At 48.0% G+C, this 15,242-nt stretch overlaps 1 protein-coding gene across 1 annotated transcript in view; it reads right to left on the reverse strand.

Annotated features, from left to right (window-relative positions):
* MTFR2 (mitochondrial fission regulator 2) overlaps nucleotides 1–15,242 on the reverse strand; it is a 35,843-nt gene that overhangs the window by 7,931 nt on the left and 12,670 nt on the right. The window contains exons 5-7 of the mRNA XM_088451650.1: nucleotides 3,360–3,487; nucleotides 3,021–3,250; nucleotides 2,533–2,845 (exon numbers count right to left, since the gene is read on the reverse strand). Coding sequence (XP_088307776.1) covers nucleotides 2,533–2,845; nucleotides 3,021–3,250; nucleotides 3,360–3,487 — 671 coding nt within the window. The remainder of the gene's footprint in view (nucleotides 1–2,532; nucleotides 2,846–3,020; nucleotides 3,251–3,359; nucleotides 3,488–15,242) is intronic.

The following is a 15,242-nucleotide window of genomic DNA, read 5'->3' on the forward strand; positions in this document are numbered from 1 at the left end:
GACTGCACCAGACGCGTCACACTCGGGGAACGGGGGATGGTAGGCTGGGGCAACGCCCTACAAGGGACAGCAGTCGGGACTGCAAGCCGGTCCGCGATCGACGCCAGCACTTGCATAAACATCACCCACGGAGGATCCTGCGCCACCGGGGGTTTAGAGGGACCAGGTACCAGGTGGCACCGCCCGCACAGACCGTCCTGAGACAAATCCGCCCCGTCAACCCCTGCCGAACAGCGTCGGCAGGAAAACAACACAGGAGCCACGGAGCGCTCATTCTCCTCATCAGACATGACACAAAACTTTTGCAATAAAAACGTATCACCGAAACGAGGTAAGGCGTATAACACCTGCGCACTCCCAAGTATGCAACACAAACAGCCCACAATATGGTACTGAGTAGCACACCGCAGTATGTGATGGACCTCACAAATACGTAGATCTATAAAAGTGAGGTACACATAAAGAACACCCCTCCCCCACGCACCTGCAGGCCGCAGGAGAAGGTAAGGGATAGGTATAAGCTGACAGTAAGAAGAAATAAGCACAGACAGCAGCACTAGCAATAGTCACATACCATGCAGAGAAGATATACTCACTGCACCTTCAGCTACAATCCACCTCCCAGATTCAGTGTCTGGGAGGGCTATAGCGCTGCGAACACTGTCCTTTGCAGGGGGAGAGGTACGCAGGGGGACTGGTCCACTGTATACCGCCTGGGAGCTCTGCGATGCTGCCTGGAAGATGGCCGCCGGAGAGCACTGAGGAAGAGTGGCCAGGAGATAACAGCCCAGCGACGCCAGCACACAAGAGAGAAGGCGCGCTGGGCTGAGGGGAGGAGCCGCTAAAGCAGGGAAGGCTGCCTCCCCTGCTAGTATTAAACCCCCAGGGAAGCCGGCTCCCTGCCGGTACTTACACCCTGGGGGCCAGCGGTCACGCGGGGTATGCCACAGAGGGGGGAGCCCACCGCCACTACTAGCGCCACCGGTCTGTCCCCAGAGACCGGCGGCTTAAAGACTGCCTTTGATCCCCGCGCGCAGCGCAAAGCGCTGCACGCGGCTTACCTGGCCCGTGTGTCCGTCAGCAGTCAGTGGGAGCTCCCGGAGCCACGCTAGTATTGACCCCGGGGTCCCGCTGCGATCCCAAGATCAGTACTGGCGTCGCAGCGCCAGCGGGGCTGTTGGAGCGGCAGCGTGGATGTCCAGGTGGACAGTCTGATGCTGCCGCTAGTAAAAATAAACAAAAATAAAATCTTCTTTTAAAAAATAAAGCTTAGGGGCTGTTTATGCAGCCCCACTGCCCAGGGTGACCCGACTCCGGCTGGGCACCAACTAAAACTGAGGGGCTTGTGGCTCGGGGGCGGGGTATAGAGGACGACAGACCCAAGTGCATCCTGGGAGCAACAAAGCTTTAACTGCGTGGTGCCCGTGGATCCAGATCCAGCTATACCCCAAGGTCAACCCTGTGGACCCCCTATGGACCCTGAAGTAGAAAAACCCTGTTATGCTGTCATATGAAGCAGCTGTAAAAGGGATTGTCAGCTCATATGCATAGAGCTGGTAGAAAAAGAGGGGAAAGAGAGCTAAAGAATGTGTAACTTTAGTGTGAAAATTAATATATTATATATATATATATATATATATATATATATATATATATAAATGGCATAAAGCTTGGCACTCCTCCTCAGTCAGTGATTTTCGGGTGCCCTCCGCAAGTAACAAAAAACTATAAATGTAGAAAGTGATAGCAGCGGCACTCCTTAGTAATAAATCAATAAACAGATGAAGTTCTAAACTTCTTTACTTCAACGTTTCAATCTTTTGGATTTTCGTCAGGATGACGAAAATCCAAAAGATTGAAACGTTGAAGTAAAGAAGTTTAGAACTTCATCTGTATATATATATATATATATATATATATATATATATATATATATATATATATATATATATATATATATATATATATATATATATATATATATATATTTATTTGGATGGCTCAGTTCAAGATATTCACCAAGAAGTATTAAGAATAGCACTACATGTGAGGGATATTTAAAAGCACATAATTTCATAAAATGCATATATTAGGGATTTCAACTAGCATGAAAATAAAATAAGAAATCTCAAATAGTCCCATCTCAAATATATAGCTCACAGTTTAATGCATGATATTCAGGATAAAAATCCAATTTAGATAACAATGTAAGTGTCCCTCTCTTCTGTGGACACTCACCTTCCCGGACTCTGCTCACTTGTTTGGACCAGTTGTGGAACACTCTGCTACCTGTGGAAAACCAGCCCAGCCCCATACAACTTGCTAAGGACTGAACAGGCCTACATCTCTACTAAATGGTAACATTGCATCTGCTAAAACTGGGCACACGGTTATCCAAATCGGATTTTTAGCCTCAATATCATTCATAGATACTACACAAAAATGCATTATGTATGATGGATACAGTTGGCTGGAGCCGTAAGTGGTCCAGCCTGCCAAATTGAGATAAGACATGAGAAAAAAACATCTTACCTTTCAACAGCCCGAAGTCTGATTGAGTTCATGTCTTTCAAAACATCCAGCATACTGGGAAGCTTAGTCACTTTGCCTCTCTCTGCCTCCTCCTCCTGGATTGGGCTCTTCCTGTGAGACGCCTTACGTTCTTTTATAAGATCAATTGCAGATTTTGCAGAATTTATCTTAACAGCTGGGACTGGAGGAGGAGGTGGCGGCGGCGGGGCAGGTTTTGCGGGTTGCATGAACGGCAGAGAAAGGGGTGTAGAAGCTAAAGACGGTGGCGGAAGAGCATTACTGGGACTGCCAAACGAGCAAATCGTTTCAGAACCTAGATAGAGAAAGAGAAACAGTGCGAGTTCTGGTAACTGAAGCTTGTGCAGTACTGAAACGGAAATATTTAAGGCATGAACTAAAGAACCAAAATACAAATATCACAGCTAGTGTTACAGTAAAACTTTATTTCAGTGTATTAGAAAGTCAACAGATGTGCACGAGTGACTTACAAGAATGTAGGTTTTGTGATTCTTGAATGGCAACAATTGCAGCAATCTGTGCTCGCAGCTGCGCCAGCTCATCTTCCAAAGCTGCGATCTTCTGAATAGCATGTTCACTAGGAGCAAGATCACCATTTTCAGAGACTCTGCTAGCTGGATCTAGCGTACATCCGGGAGTGTTTTCACTATGTTCTGTTAACATATGGTTTCCCACTGACTCGACTGATGGAAAAGTACGTCTGATGAAAGAGACCATCATTATTATTATTATTATTATTATGTGAACAACCCATCAATCAACCACAATTAAATAAATAATATAAAAAAAAAAAAAGACATGAATATTACCTAAATCTGGTGTAAGACAAAGCTGCATCATCATCCAACAGACATGGGGCGTCTGCCAGAGAGGGAATATCAGTCCTGCACACTGCTCCATATCCTTTAGGCTGGAGGACTCCAGTATCTAAGACCCGCTTCAGGAACAAATAAAGAAATAAAATAAGCTGCATGACCTGGAACTAGACAAGTATGCTAGTTTACTGTACAAACTTAAAATTACCTCCAGTAACAAATAAAATGAATATAATCATTGAGTACTTGGCTCAGTCCTGGAGTGCTGCCACTTGGCTTTGCGAGAATTACATTTGCCCTCTTTGGAGGGCGCTCCATCTGTCTTTTTTACATGCTGCCAGCAACTGCTGCTCCAGGGTTGTGATGGCCAAAATCAGTCACACTGCCCTCACATTACAGTGACAGGCACAGTAACAGATCTCTCCCCTGTCTTTAAGAGGCAGGACACGGTTTGGACAGCAGGAACATTGCAGAGGGTATATAGAGTGCAGATGTGTATTGTGTCTAACCGTGCATTGTTGTACACAATTACAAGTGGGCAATAATGTATCTGCAAGAGTCTTTAAAAATTATGGCCCTCATTCAGAGCCGTACGCTCTGAGCAGAGCGCACGCTCTGAATGAGGGCCGGGATCCATTTTCATGGAGCGTCCTCCTGGACGCTCGTATAGCTGTGGGTCACCACCCACAGGCTATACGAGCGTGCATTGTGATGGTCGCGATGGTCGAGACCATCGAATTTGCGAGCCGGAGCCTGCGGTTGAGGTTTTCAACCGCAAGCTCCGGAGTGATTTTGGCTCTATCAGAGCCAAAATCACTCCCACTGACATCACTAGTGATGTCAGTGGGCCGGCTTCTGACGGGAGGCGTTCCCGTGGGAACGCCCCCGTCAGGGAGGCACGCCCCCGGCACACCCACCAAAGGGGGCGTGCTGTCAATCAACATTGACAGCACGCCCCCTTTGATCGGACACAACGAGCGAAGGACTTTCCTTCGCTCGTCGCGTCTGGCGCATGCGCACGACGGAGCTCCCTCCGTCGTGCGCATGCTCAGTCCATAACATCGACCCACTTGCGAGCGGACAGCCGCTCGCGAGTGGGTCTGAATCAGGCCCTATATCTGTGTACAGCCAGACTACACTACCCCCGCCCCCACCTGCATACATCTTAATGCCACCCTGCTGGAATTAATTGCATTTTTTCCTTTGCTCCCAACTCAGAATCAGCCCCAATATGTATAATATTGCATACATTGTTGATTGGGGGAAGGGATATATAAAGGGTCCTCTCAGGATCAGAGATAAAAAGGAAGAAAATTTACGGTGAGTAAAAATCTAATTTAATTCCTGTAAATCCATCTGGGGAATGCAATTACTTCTGGGTTATGCGTAATGAGGTGTGGAGTCAGGCACCAACTAATTGAAACTGGCTCCCACCCCCTATATAATACCTCCCCTTCCATTATAACCTCAGTCTTTGTTTAACAAAGCGAGAGAAAGACCCACGAAAGCACTGAGAAGCCAGAACCCAAAAAGGTATCTAATATGAAACCAAACAAGGGAAAGATCTTGGTATCCCCCAGATGGACTCCAAGGAAGAGATTTTACGGTGAGTAAAAATCTAATTTCCTTTTTCATCCCTCTGGGGGTGCTATTACTTCTGGGATATACCAAAGCAAGCCTAGTAAGGTGGGGGGGGAGGGTGGGAGGGTGCTAGGGGGAGCGTCGGAACCAACCGCTCTAAGAATTTTCCTCCCAACACTGGCATACCTTGCTCCAAATGTATGGAAGCGGTAAAATTTTGTAAAAGTGTGTATGGGTGACTAGATAGCTGCTTTGCACAGCTGCCTGACCGAGTCACCATGCAGTACAGCCCAAGAAGCCTAGACAGCACAAGTCAAATGGGCCGAATTTAGGCTGGAACAGTCACATTTGAAGACATATGCTTGCCAAATGGCAGAAGTGACCCATCTAGCGATGGATCCTTTCGAGGCTGGCCAGTCTCTTTTTGGTGCAATCAACACCAACAGGGAGCCCATTCGCCTCAAAGAGGCAGTACAATCCAAGTAAATGCATAATTCATGTACCATATCCAACAGTGTTAAGGAAGAAGCTTCACTAATCACTGAATCCTGGCGAAAAGCTGGAAGGACAATATCCTGGTTAATGTGGAAGGCAGAGACCACCTTTGCAAGAAAGGAAGGTTTACTGCGTGACACTACCCTATCCTCATGAAGTGAGAAGGGGAGATTTACAAGAAAGCGCCACTAACTCAGATACTCTTCTGGTCGAGGCACTGACCAAAAGAAAAACAACCTTCAAACTGAGATATTGCAGTTATTACAGAATTCAGAGGCTCAAAAGGTGCCTTTTGAAGCGCCTCCAAAACGAAATTCAAGCCCCAAGGAGGAACCAGTGGAACATAAGGGAGCTGTATGCGAAGAACCCCCTGTAAGTTTAGGAATGGACACTAATTTCCTCTGAAACATAGGATAGGACCGAAATTTGTCCCTTAAGAGAGGACAATCCAAGACCCTTAACCAACCCCTCTTGCAGAAAACTCGAGAGGCGAGATACTCGGAACCTTTCAGGTTTGAGCTTGTGTTGTTCACATCAACAAATATATATCTTCCATATTCGATAAGTCTGCGAAGTAACTGGTTTGTGAGCCTGTATCATGGTTTTCACAATAGATTCTGAAAACCCTTTGGCCCTCAAGAGATGGGCCAAAGGGATCCTCGGGCAAGAGATGTCCGAGGATCCCCGGACCGAGATCTGTACCTTGGAAGTTTCTTGTTGAGACGAGAAGCCATTAGATCTAATTCTGGAGATCCCCATCTGGAAACTATTTCTGTAAACAACCTCCTGGTGTAATCCCCATTCCAATGGATACACACCGAGGCAATTAAGAAGTCCGCTTCCCAGTTGTCTGCCCCTGGAATGTAAATTGCCGGAATAGCTGGAACCCAATTTTTCGCCCTTAATTCCAATATGTTGATGGAAAGAGAAGTTTCCTGAGTAGACCAAAGACCCTGTAGGTGCATGTCTAGAACCACGAATTAAGCAATCATTTTTTCCAGTGGCTACATAGTGCTGGGGACTAAGATGGACACTCTTGTAAAATGGTCCTTATTTTGGACTGAAGTTCCTGAATGTTTGCCTGTGGAAGAAACTCTGTCACTGGGTGTCGAAGAGAAGACCCAAAAATACCAACCTCTGAGATGGAATAATATTTGATTTGGGAAAATTGATTATCCAGCCGAATCTCTGGAGCATGCCTAAGGTAATCTGAAGAGGTTGTTGCAATAGGGCTATTGAAGGTGTAACAAATTGTCCAGATAAGCCAATACATTTATCCCCCCCCACTCCTGAGTAGGGAGATCATGTGTGACATAACCTTTTCTGGGAGCAGTGGCCAAACTGAATGGCAGAACCTGGAACTGATAATGCAGATGTCCTACTGCAAACCGCAGAATATGTTGATGACCCCTCCATATAGGCAGGTAGGCATCCTTGATATCTATGGAGGCCGGAAAAACTTCTTCCTCCATGGAACAAATGACTAACCTTATGGACTCTATCTTAAATCTTTCCAAATGGAGATAAGCATTTAACCCACTGAGGTTTAGAATGGGATGAAAGGACCAGTCTGGTTTATCTACCAAGAAAAGACTGGAGTAGAACCCCAGGTCTTGATGTAGTACCGGAGCTACTAATCTGGAATCATAAAAGCGCAGACATTTTCTGTATAAGAGCAGTCTTTCTACATCCACCCACAGGGAGTAGAAAAGAATCTTTCTTGAACAGGACCCTCCAAATCTAAAATGTAACCCCTGGTTACTAGTTGACTTACCCAAAAATCCAAATAGGATTGAATCCAAGTTTCCCGGAATTTGAGGTCGGGCCTCCCACCACAAGACGGATCCCTCCCAGTCGTGTGGATTGACCTGCTGGCTTAGGAGCAGGTTGTGGGGGACAGCACGCCCCCCGAAGGGCCCTCTCCAGGCCCCCCCAGGCACACCCTGGAAAGCCTGAAAGCTTCCCCTGCCTTGAGTCTGAAAGGAATGAAACCTATGGAATTTTGGTTTTGGTGTTACAGAAAGGTAAGGGACTTTTACCTCCTGTGACCTGAGAAATAAATTTTAGTTAATTCCGAGCCAAACAAAAAACCTCTTTTAAAAGGCAATGCCTCTAAAGCATGGTTGTTTTAAGACATAGCGAATACCTGGCGGAAATGGGCAAAGCCGAAATAGGAGACTGTACCTGAATAGTAACTATTAAAGCAGTGGTGTCAAACTGGGGCCCTTCAGATTTTGTGGGACTACATATCCCAGCATGCCCTGCCACAGTTTTAGCATTCCCTAATAGCAAAACTGTGGCACTGCATGCTGGGATGTGTAGTTCCACAGCAGCTGGAGGGCCAGAGTTTGACACCACTGTATTAAAGCATCACCTATATAGGTTAGAGCTTCCAAAATCTGATCAGCTAAAGAACTAGCTTCAGACAAATCCCATAATTGAAATAAAGTAATCATCTGGTTCATCCAGGGATTGATAGCCTTGATCACCCAGGCGCTGGCCAGAACAGTCCACAGCGAGACTCCTGACAAAGTGAATAGAGATTTAAGTACAGCCTCATTCTTCCTATCCATAGGATCTTTAGGAGTTACAGATTGTTGTGGAAATAACAGTATTCTTTTTTTTATTGATTTTGCAGATAAATAATACAAGAATAAAAGACAGTTATGGTAAGAACTTTCCTTTGTTAACTCTCTTTCTTCGAAGTTCATAGGGTCCACAGGGAGACCGGGCAACACGCAGTTAAAGCTTTCTGCTCCCAGGATGCACTGGGTCCACTCTCCCTATACCCCCGCCCCCGAGCCAGAGGCACTTCAGTTCGTAACAAGCCAAAGACCGGAGGAGGATAAGAGAGAAGGAAGACTGGCACACTCAAGAATCACATTCTCACAGAGATGGAGACTGAAAATTGGTGACCAGCAACATAGCCCATATGAAGCCAGGTGCGTCAGGGCAGGTGCCCTGTGGACCCTATGGACTTCGAAGAAAGTTAACAAAAAGGTAAATTCTTACCATAATCTCATTTTCTTCTTCACGGTCCATAGGCTCCACAGGGAGACCTTGGGGAAGTCCCTAAGCAGTCCTTTTAAGGGTGGGGACGTTCCTGTGCTGAGAAGAGAATCCGGCGCCCAAAGGAAGCATCCGGGGAGGCGAAGGTACCAAAGGCATAGACCCTTAAAAAGGTCTGGACAGAAGACCACGTGGCCGCCTTACACAGCTGAATAGCCGAGGCGCCACGGCAAGCTGCCCAGGACTGACCCACAGACTGTAGAATGAGCATTAACAGAAGTTGGAACATGCAGGCCTGCGAGTAAGCTTCTGAAATAGTCATATGAAGCCATCTAGCCAATATTAGTTTGTTGGCTGGCCATCCCATCATGTGAAATCCCCAGAGCACAAATAAGGAGTCCGATTTCCAAAGGGAACTGGTACGGTCCACATAAAACCTGAGGACGCGGACCACATGAAAGGAGGCCTCACCTGTCGAGAGGTCTGGTGACTGAAAGTCCGGAACTATAATCTCCTGATTAATATGGAAACTAAAAAACACTTTAGATAGGAACACAGGGCGAGTGTGAAGCACAGCCCTGTCCTGTTGAAATATCAGAAAGGGAGAACGACAGGAGAGCGCTTTCAAGTGTGACACCCTCCTGGCAGATGCAATAGCCAGAAGAAAGAGTCTTAGCTGTTAACCAGGATCGTCTTCCCACCCTCCCACATAACCTCACTTCCCACTTTTCTTTATCAATTGATGGTATAACTATCTCATCTAGCCCCAAGTCCTTCAAACCACATATCCAGAACCTTTCACAGTCCTGTCGTTTCCATCTCAAAAATATTTCTAAAGATCAGACCCTATCTCACCCAGGATGCTACAAAAACCCTAATACACTCACTGGTCATCTCCAGATTGGACTACTGTAACCTCCTCCTATCTGGCCTCCCTAAATCCCATCTCTCTCCTCTCCAGTCTGTCCTCAATGCTGCTGCACGGCTTATTTTCCTCTCCAAACGCTCTACATCTGCCTCCCCTCTCCTACAAGCCCTCCACTGGCTCCCCTTCCCTTTTAGAACCCAATTTAAGGTTCTCACGCTCACTTACAAAGCCCTCACCCAATCTTCCCCCATATACATCTCTGATCTCATTTCCCTTCACTCTCCTCTCCGCTCTCTTCGTTCAACTAATGCACGCCGCCTTTCATGCCAGCTGATTACTTCCTCCCACTCCCGCCTCCAAGATTTTGCACGCACTGCTCCCCACCTCTGGAACTCTCTCCCACTCCCCATCAGACTCTCCACCTCTTTGCAATCCTTCAAACGGGCTCTCAAGACCCATTATTTCATCAAAGCCTTCCAGCTGTCATTCTAACTCCCTGATACATACACCTTCCTCCCCATCTGTGTCACCCCTGTTGGTCTTCCCCTCCCCTTTTAGAATGTAAGCTCTTATGAGCAGGGCCCTCTAACCTCTTGTACTTCTCCCTACTTTAGTTTCATCTACTTCTTACTCACCACTAGGGCACCTAACACTTGGCTGCTTATGCTCTGTTGCTTATCTGGGTGTTATGATCACTAATGTAGCAATATGTATTATCCATGTCCTGGTCCTGTATTGTATTGTTCTGTAAGTCGCCTGTCTACAACTTGTTTATGTGCTTTGTAAGGCGCTGCGGAACATTTGTGGCGCCATATAAATAAATGATGATAATAATAATAAATAACCACTTAAGTTCCACCAAATCTAGTGGGTCAAATGGGAGGACCCAGCAGGGCCCGAAGTACTGCCAAATCCCAAGGAGCAACTGGGGGGACAAAGGGAGGTTGAATCCGGAAGACACCCTGGAGGAAGGTGTGGATATCCAGAAGCAGAGCAATTCTACGTTGGAACTACACTGACCGTGCAGAGACATGCACTTTCAACGAGGCCAGGTGTAGGCAGAGGTCCAAACCAGCTTGAAGGAATGCCAAGACACTGGAAATCCAGCTTGAAGGAATGCCAATACACTGGAAATCCGAAACACCCGGGGGTCATAATCTCTAGTACGACACTACCGGAAACATGAATGCCACACTCTGTGGTAGGTCCTGGCAGAAGCAGGCTAGCACGTTCTAAGTATCGTGCTGATGATAGAGCTAGAGAATCCTTTGGACCTTAGGAAGAATGTCTCAAGAGCCACACCATCAAAGACAGACGATCCAGGTTCGGGTAAAGGCAAGGACCCCGAGACAACAGGTCCGGACGTTGAGGTAGCAGGAACAGAGTGTCAATGGAGAGACTCCGAAGATCTAAGTATCAATAACGTCTGGGTCAAGCTGGAGCAACCAGCAGGACAGTGCCTCTGTCTTGATTGAACTTCCGAATAACTCGAGGAAGAAGGGAGACTGGAGGGAAGAGGTACGCAAACTGGAAGGTCCACTTCACTGACAATGCGTCTACAAAAGGTTGCCTCGGCATCTCTTGTACTGGACCCGTACAAAGGCAGTTTGTGATGTTGTCGTAGGCCATGAGGTCCACCTCTGGGAGACCCCATCTGTTCACTAGGAGCTGAAACACCTCTTGGTAAAGCGACCATTCCCCAGGGACGCACGACGTGACGGCTGAGGAAGCCTGCTTCCCAATTGGGAACGCACGGAATGAATACTGCCGAAATGGCCGGGATGTGACCCATGGCCCATGTCAGAATGCGGGACACCTCTGTCATTGCTGCCCGACTTCATCCTTGATGGTTAATGTAAGTCCCTGTTGTGGCAATGTTGGACTGAACCTGTACGGGTTTTCCGTGAAGTATGTGCTAGGCCAGGTTGAGGGCCCTGTAGACAGCTCGAAGTTCCAATATGTTGATTGGCAGGGTTGATTCGACCGATGACCAACGGTCCTAAAAGTAGTGCGGACCGGTCACTGTGCCCCAGCTCCGGGCGTCCATTGTTAGGATTACCCAGTCCGGGATCCAAAAAGGGGCTACCCTTGGTTAAATGAGATGTCTGTAGCCACCAAGATAGACAGACGCACTCTGGAGACAGCACCATCGTCTGAGCTTTGTTCCGATGGGGTAACCATTCCACCTGGAAAGGATCAGCCTTTGCAAAGGCCTGGAATGGAACTGAACATATTCCACCATGATGGAGCGTAGGGTATCCATTCTGAACCTGAGTACCCTGAGGAATTTGTTCAAGGATTTGGAGGTTGAGGATAGGCCGATGAGACCCATTTGGCTTCTGAACTAGAAATAGAGTAGAATAATAACCAGTCCCTCGCTGAGATAGTGGGACTGGCACAATTCCCCCTGCTTTTTGCAAGGACTGTATTGTAAGGCCTAGTTCAGATCTGAAGCAGGGCCTGTGTAGAAAACTGGTGTAGAGTCTGAGAAATTAGAGGGCGTACCCATGAGAGACCACTTCTCTAACCCAAGTAACTGTGGTGGTTGACACCAGCACTGGGTGAACTAAAGAAGTCGGCCTCCCACTCTGGGATATCCAAGAGGGAGGCCCACCCAGTCAGGCTGAGGGTTTATCCTCGGGTTTTGAAGAAGGGCGTCTGGTGTTCCAGGTCTGCTTGGTCCTGGCTTTGGCGGCCCTAGTGGAAGCCAACTGCCTAGGAAAGGACTAACCTATAGGCTTTCCCTGAGGACGTAAGGTCTTTAATGATGTAGTCCGAGGCCTATTAGAAGTAGTTGCTGAAGGCAGAAATGTAGTTTCTGATGCTGCCAACCTGGTTACAAACTTGTCAAGGTCTGAGCCAAACAAGATCTCCCCATTGTCGGTAACCCTTCTAGGCCTTTCTTGGAATCCGCATCTGCCTTCCATGAGCGTAGCCACAGGGTACGGCGGGAAGACACAGCGGCAGCAGAGACTCTGGAGGTTAGGAGACTGGTTCCAATGTTGCTACTCCAATATAGGAAGCTGCATCTTGAATGTGAACAACAAGACATCTGATCCCTAGAAGCATCTGAGGGAAAAAGCGTCTTCAAGTGCGTCAGGCCAGCTCTCTGTAGCTTTAGCCACCCAATCCATAGCCATGGTTGGACGGGCAACATCCCCCGAAAGAGAGTATATTGATTGCAGGCAAGCTTCCACTTTCCTATCCGTATGATCCTTCAAGGAAGTAACTGTAGGAATAGGCAACCTAGCGCTTTTAATTAAACGCGTAACATGTGAATCCACCGCAGGGTTTTTTTCCCCCCATTTTGCAAAATAAGCCACAGGAATAGGGTAACATTAGGTCAGACATTTTTGTTGTTGAAACCTCTTACCAGGTTGCAGCCCTGTGTTCAGCTAGTTGATCCAATAGAGGAAATTCTGCTGAAGCCACTTTCTGTTGTTTAAACAGAGGGTGCTTGGATTTAGGGGCTGGCTCTTCATCTTCTTTTAATAAGATGGATCTGACAGCTCATACCAAGACAGGAATATCAAATTTTGACCGACTCTCAGCCTCCTCCAGAGGGGAGTCAGGGTTAAAGAGAGCAGCATCTACTGCCTCCTCAGATAATGCAGAATCTGAGAATTGCGTGGACTGTGACAATAACACAGGACGCTTAGAGGGCATACTGGGTAAGGCCTTGTCACCTTTCAACATGATTTGAAAGGCATTAGATGTAGCCATTAGACTCTGCACATAGTTAGAGAGTACGTCTACCCATGGTGGGGGCACAGGAGGCCTAGATCACCTGAACCTGTTGAGGCCACCCCAAAGGGGGAATTACGGCCTGCTGTGATAACCCCATAGGGAGAATGACAGCCGGAACTGGCAGGCGGTCCGCAATAATGGCCAGAACCTGAGAAAATTAAGCCTAGGGGGGGCTTCTTTGTACAGGCGCAGGGTGATCTCATGGGCCTGCGGGGTATATTACTACATAGCCCATCTCAAATCCTCCTCACTTAAGCCTGCAGCACATAATTTGCCTGATAGCAGTATGGGTGCAGATGCCGGTTTGTCTTGCCTTTGCTAGACATAGCTGCAGAGTAATATAGCACTGGGTATAAAGCAACCACCGTGTATGTAGGATACTAGTAGGAATGCAATATACTGGTCCGGTCTTATGCTTGGGTAAGCTGCAGGGAGCATGCAGCCCAAATATGGCACAGTGCAACGACCAACTGTATGTGACAAACCTCACAAATACTTGGGGCCTGATTCAGACCCAGGCGCTAAGCCGCGAACGCATGCTATGGACGATAATCGCATGTTTGCGCATGTGTCAATATGCGCATGTGCTAGTCACTCACTGCGCTCGGGAATTGTGTGCTCGTAGTACACAGACTGGACGCTAATTTGAGTGACAGTACTGTTGTGGGTGGTAACGGGAAGGTGCTTGTGAACGGGGGAGTGGATGTGCGAACGCAGGTGTGTCTGGGCGTCTAAACGGAGTTTTATGGGTGTGCATAATTAGCAAAGAAGAGTCGTTGTACACGTCACTTGCATGTATTTTAGACAGCACTGATCGCAGTGCTTGCGGTGGGGTCTACCTCAAGCGATGCGTGCAGCTATGATGGCTCTCGATGTAACAGATTAATCACACTTCGTGGACCTGACATGTGCTAAGAAAGAAAGGTGGGCGTCTTTATACTGGTGTGCGCTCGCTCTGCCGTTGCTCTCTAAAGGCATAGAGGGTGTCCTTCCACCTGTCAGTGTGGTCGCGGCATTTGCATACCCAGCCCCTTTTGGCTGCGTGAGAGCGCAGCTTAGCGTCCGGGTCTGAATCGACCCCTTAGTTCTATATGTGTGAGGTACAGGAAAACCACTGAATACACCTGTTTGTTAGGGCATAGTCAGAAAAAAAAGGGAAAGATATATGCTGACAGTAGAATAGTAAAACGGACAGGCAGCGCTAGCATTAGTCACGTACAATGCAGAAATAACATAACTGAAAACTGGCACTACAATCAACTGCACAGACTCAGGGGGCGATTCAGACCTGCTCGCTAACATGCGATCGCTCGGTGCGCGACGTAGCATGTATATGCAAAAATGCAATCGCACAGGCAATCGTTGTTCAAACATGCAGACGCCCATCCGCTACTAAGGTCCACCCACTTCCCTCTACGAGCAAACAGTGAGACGCCGCTACATAAGGGTACCATCGTGCACCATCAGACCCATTCTCACTGCTAAGGTAGACCTGAGGCTACCGCAATCACTGCGAGAGCTGCGGACTGTAATCCAGCCTTGTCACGTTAATGCTGATGATGTGTTAATTATGGACGCCCATGAATTGGCATTCAGACACTGACACGCCAGTGTTCACTCAACCACTCCACCGATACCACCCCTTAACGGCATCTAATGTCACTCAAGTTTACGGGCCTTTGGTCTGCTACAAGCGATCGCATCTCGATCACTGTGATAGTGCACGTGCGCACTGAGTACTTTACGCATGCGCAGTACTTAAACATCGCCGGCTAGCAAGCGACCAAACACCCGCGAATGGTTCTGAATCGCCCCTTTAGAGTCTGGTAGGCAATAGTGCTACATACGCTGACCCTGGGGAGAGGTATGCAGGGGTACCGGACCACGCGTTGTCCTGGGAGAAGATGGCCGCCAGAGACCTCAGCGGGGGCCTGGCCGGAGAAGGAGAGCAGCTCAGGGAAGCCAGACCGCAGTGGAAAGGCGCGCTGAGGGGAGGAGCCGACTAAACAGGGAAGCGGTCTCCCCTGGACGATTATTAACACCTGGGACGCTGGTTTCCTGCACCAAATTGTCCCTGGTGGTCCAGTGGAGCGCGATGGCCGGAGCCTGCGTCCACACTCAGCCACCTCCGGTCTGTCCCCTGAGACCGGAGGTATCGACTGCGAGCGGCGACCTAC

The sequence above is a fragment of the Taudactylus pleione genome, unplaced genomic scaffold (assembly GCF_031769625.1).
Source record: "Taudactylus pleione unplaced genomic scaffold, aTauple2 ptg000006l, whole genome shotgun sequence".
Taxonomy (NCBI): Eukaryota; Metazoa; Chordata; class Amphibia; order Anura; family Myobatrachidae; genus Taudactylus; species Taudactylus pleione.